General features: G+C 37.6%; 1 protein-coding gene and 1 gene segment (V, D, J or C); both read right to left on the minus strand.

Annotated features, from left to right (window-relative positions):
• Positions 1 to 938: 938 nt before the first annotated feature.
• On the minus strand, positions 939 to 3,396 carry LOC102825046. The segment is given in 3 exon segments: positions 939 to 1,246; positions 1,352 to 1,478; positions 3,343 to 3,396. Coding segments are annotated over 3 exon segments (489 nt in total).
• A 909-nt stretch (positions 3,397 to 4,305) lies between these two features.
• Positions 4,306 to 5,169, minus strand: part of LOC102825433 — a 30,634-nt gene continuing 29,770 nt past the window's right edge. The window contains exon 7 of the mRNA XM_006835538.1: positions 4,306 to 4,406. Coding sequence (XP_006835601.1) covers positions 4,306 to 4,406 — 101 coding nt within the window. The remainder of the gene's footprint in view (positions 4,407 to 5,169) is intronic.

Here is a 5,169-nt window from a genome sequence, read left to right on the forward strand (position 1 = left end):
TAGTGCCTGGTAAGTAGCACCATTAAGATGCAGTGCAACACCAGGACTGCTATCTGTATTTTATATATCCAGAATATAGACACTTGATGTATAAATTATTCTTGTACATTTATTTGTTAATCCTAATCAGAGAAGTCCTGGTGTGGCACTGTAGGATAGACACTGAAACTCAAGGTTGGTTTGGTTTGAACTGAAAGGTCAGTGGTTCAAACTTACCAGCAACTCCTCAGAAAACCTATACAGGGTCGATGTGAGTCAGAACTGACTCAACAGCCCATAACAAAAAAAACAATAACAAGATACAATAAAAATAAATAAATTTTAAAAAAAGAGCCCATTTTTATCATGGGAAAAAATAAAACAAATAAAATCTCAAAATCATAGGAATTTGACATCTTAATTTAGGATTTATCCTTTTGTCCTTAAAGAAGTATGAAGAAATTTGAATCATTCGTTCCTCCTTCTGAAATACTTGTAACAAATTACTAAAATTTCATAAGTATTCCATGTTCTAAGTCATTCACCATCCCAAGAATCTCCTCCCTTCTAAATGGGGACATGGAAAATAACAATCACATTGTAGAACTATGAAGAAAGAATATAGGAAGACCTTTTCAAAATTAAAAATTTGGAAAGACAGTAGATCTGTAAGAAGGAGAGAAACCTACAGGAGATGCTCAATTTTGCTTTGGATTATTTGAAGATAAAATGGTGAATGAAAAACAAAGCTCTGTGGAGTGTTGTCACAATTCTTATGTCCAACCATTTAAGGTTTTCCAGTTCCATACTGGCTCCACAACTCTCTCTGTACATGGCCCCAACTGTGTCAGAACTCAAATTCTTGAAGATGTAGTTATTTCCTGGACTAAGACAAGGTCCCTTTGTGGATTAAGCCTCCACGCTGGCTCAGGAAGTTTGTGTTCAGCTCCCCCTGCAGTCTAAAGCACTGTGTCATTCACAGCACAGAAGTACTCAGCTGAGTCATCCCAATGAGCAGAGCGTTTCCTCAGGTTGAAGGAAGATTCACTTTTTTTAAATTCAGCCTCAAAATCTTTGCTGCCTTTAACCAGGGTGTTCCCTGAAAGGTACTTGAGGAGCAGCTGAAGACCTTCGTTGGGGTGCTTGACATACCAGAAGAGAGAAGGTGCTCCACGAATGGAATAGTTGCACTTCAACTCCAGTGGCAATCCTTCAGTGACAGAGACTTGGACATCAGGCTGGGTCACCGACTGTGCTCTTGCCTCTCCTGAAAAATCAGTTTTATATTAGTAACAGCATTGCAGACTCCACTGTGAAAAGTATTTTCTATCAGAGTCTATGAAACTAGCAACCATAATGAAATTACACTCACTCAGAGCAAAAATCACCCCCAGCAGTAAGATGGGAGGCAAAAGCATAACTAAGCAGTAGAGACACACAAGCTCTTTTCTGGAAGATCTTCCTTGAGCAGGCAAGAAAGTGGCTGCACAATCTAAACTCTTAAAAATAGGCGCAGTTGGAAGTTTAAGCTGCACACATTCTTTGCTTAGATAAAAATGCTAACCCTACTGTTGTGAACCTAGATGAGTTCTGACCACTAATTACAGTCACTTGTGGTTGACAGCAAAGAATACAGTGAAAACTCTTCACTTGGTTGTAGGAAAGAGAGGCTGGGCCAATGAGGCTGATCTTCAAAAGAAACACAATCTCCAGCTTGTGCAGCATCGCCCTCTGGAGGCCAGACCAGAACCAAGAATCCAGAGACTCAAGGTACTTAGTGGGTACCTTCTATTTTCTAAGATACTAACTTCAAACTTCCACATAATATGTTTCTTCCTTCTCAGAACATGTTCCACTGCAGGACAAGATAACCATAGCACAGGAGGCTAACATTCTGAAGAAAAAAAACTTTCTCACTCTGTGTGCTGGCCTAGACGAGGATCCTGAGGAAAGATGAATGCAGAACAGGATGTCTGCTTAGGTCTCAGATTAAACCATATGTACATGTCCAGCCAAATATTGAAATAATGTTTACATTCTTTTCTAGGTCTTTGGTTGATAGTCTGCTCTCAAAAAAGAACAAGACATTATATGAAAGATCTCCTGTTAGAAGTTTGTTCAATTTTTGAGTATATCCTTTCATTAGTCCAGCACCTGTTATAGGCTTTAGGTTAACTCTAGCAGTCTGTAGTACTGCCATGGCTTGCTTGCATGCTGCCATGGAAACTAAGCCACCAGTATGTAAAACAACAGCAGGTGAAGAAGTTGAAGAGGTGCTTCCAGACAAAGACTAGGAAGAAGGGACGATGACTACTTCTGAATATTTAGACAATTAAACATTATGAATAGCAACGTAACAGTGTCAGAAATAGAACCAGAAGATGAAAACATTATGAATAGTAGTAGAACATGGTCAGAAATAGTGCCGGAAGAAGAGTCCACTAAAAATATGACTGGAGAACAGTTGTTTCCTCAAAGTGTAGTTTTCAATAATGACATGAATGGAGTAACCTGTTCGGAACTTTCCTTTACTGATAGGGCACAAATCAAAATGAGGGAAAATAGCTGAAAACACACATAAATAATCAGATTTTGGAATGTAAGAAGTATGAATCTAGGAAAATTTGAAGTTGTCAAAATGAAATGAAACATTTAAAAATTGATATCCTGGCATTAGTGAGCTGAAATCTACCAGAAATGGCCATTTTGAATCAGGCATTCATATGGTTTACTATACCAGGAATATCAAATTGAAAAGCCTAGAATACCAGAAATATGTTTACTTGTGCTTTATTGATTATGCAAAGGCTTTCAATTGTATCATGACAAATAATGGATAGCATAGTGAAGAATGGACATTCCAGAACACTTAACTGTGCTCATGGAGAACTTGTGCATAGACCATGAGGCAATTGTTCCAACAGAACAAGGGGACACTGAATGGTTTAAAACCAGGAGAAGTGTACACCAATGTTGTGTCTTTTTACCATATTTATTCGATCTGTAGGTTAAGCAATTGGATTATATGAAGGACATGACATCAGGATTAGAGAAAGACTCATTAACAACTCGCAATGGGTAGATGGTACAACTTTGCTTCCTGAAAGGTAAGAGAACTTTAAAATATTTACTGATGAAGATCAAATACTACAGCTTTCAACATGAATTGCACCTTGATATAAAGAAAACAAAAATTCTCACAACTGTTCTAATAAATAACAACATGATAAATGGAGAAAAGATTGAAGTTGTCAAATACTATATTTTACTTGAATTCATAATCAACATTCATGGAAGTATTAGCCAAGAAATCAAATGATGTATTTCATTAGGCAAATTTACTGCACAAGATCTCTTTAAAGTGTTCATGACCAAAGATATCAGTTTGAGAAATAAGGTGCTTCTGACCCAAGCCATAGTATTTTCAATTGCCTCAGAAGAGTGTGAAAGTTGGACAATGAATAAGGAAGACCATTGAAGAATTGATGCATTGTGTGATGGCAGTGGAGAAGAATATTAAAAGCACCATGGACTGCCAGAAGAACAAACAAATCTCTGTTGTAAGAAGTGCAGCAGAATGTTCCTTAGAAGCCAGGATGGCAAGACTTCATCTTTCATACTTCAGAAATGTTATCAGGAGGGACCACTCACTGGAGAATGACATCATGCTTGGTAAAATGGAATGTCAGCAGAAAAGAGGAGTCCCCAAACAAGATGGATTGGCATAGTGGCAGCAGCAATGGGCTCAAACAAAACATTTATCAGGATTATACAGGACCAGGCAGTGTTTTGTTCTGTTGTGCATAGGGTTGGTATGGGTCAGAACTGACTGAATGGCACCTAACAACAACAACAATTTTGTGTAGAGACTTTCTGGGTTTGGAGTGGATTATGTTTTTAGTTTGATTTCTCTAATGGAATCTGTGAATGTTGTTTCACAATTATGGCATTTTTTTATATCTGAAGTCTATATCTTCTGATTCTATCCCTAAACTTTCTCATCTATGATTTCTTGTTTGTAAGCATAGAAGAGGAGCCTAGCTATGTTTCCATAAAGATTACAGCTGTTCTAAAGTTAAAAAAAAAAAAAAAACAAGACAAAACAAAGACAAACATCTTCTATATTGTTAAGTGCCATTGAATTGCTTACAATTCATAGCAACCCTATATAGGGTTTCCAAGGCAATAAATCTCTCTGGAAATAGAAAGCCTCATTTTTCTCCTGCTGAACAGAGCAGTTGGTAGACTCAAAGCACATACTTTGTGAGTCCAGTGTTCTCTTACAGAGCCACATTTCTCCCTATAAGCATATCCTATAAGCATGCTCTAATAAATCTTAAACAGGTCAAAGGCAATATCCAGGTTAGGGAAGCAATTGATGTAAAAATGGAGTTCACTGGATTCACTGCCATGCGGCTCATTATAAACTATGGAAAACAAAGGAAATCATCACAAAATCATGATTGGCTGCAGATCAATTTATTACTATGAAGGGACGACTATAAAAGCAAAAAAGATCCACGACTGAGATGTGTACACAATTGCAGATTGAAAAAACATACATGATTGGTTGTGGGGCTTTGACCATCAGGTTACTAGGTAGTTAGGATAGGAATCATGACCATGCAACACTGACATCAGAACTGAGGAAAAAATTGAAAGAGGCAGCAAGTTTATCTGTGATATTTAATTTTTTAAAGATGCTGAAGCTTTACAATAGTACATATTACAATTGTTAATACAAAGACATATATATAATATAATGTTAACATTATATTATAACTTGTTCAAAAACACTGGAGTCCTGGTGTGGCACTGTGGGTTAATGTGCCAGACTGCAAAGCAATTTGAACTGTAAGGTTGGTGGTTCAAGCTCACCAGCTGCTCCTTGGAAACCGTATACAGGATCGTTATGGTTCAGAACCAATTCGACAGCACTTAACAACAACAAATCACATAATTGTATTTAAAAAGTTGGTTGTTTCTACAAACTTGTTAATGTATTTCTGTAGTGTGTAAAGTTTTTCACAATTATAGTCATATTGTCCGGAGGAAACAGTCGCTGGAGAAGGATGTCATGCTGGGTAAGGTGAAGGGTCAGAGAAAAAGAGGAAGACCCCTAACGAGATGGATTGGCCAGGTGGCATCATTGATGGACTCAAGTGTGGCAGCAGTAGTGAGGTTGGCCCA

This window comes from Chrysochloris asiatica, unplaced genomic scaffold (assembly GCF_000296735.1).
Source record: "Chrysochloris asiatica unplaced genomic scaffold, ChrAsi1.0 scaffold00017, whole genome shotgun sequence".
NCBI classification, from domain to species: domain Eukaryota; kingdom Metazoa; phylum Chordata; class Mammalia; order Afrosoricida; family Chrysochloridae; genus Chrysochloris; species Chrysochloris asiatica.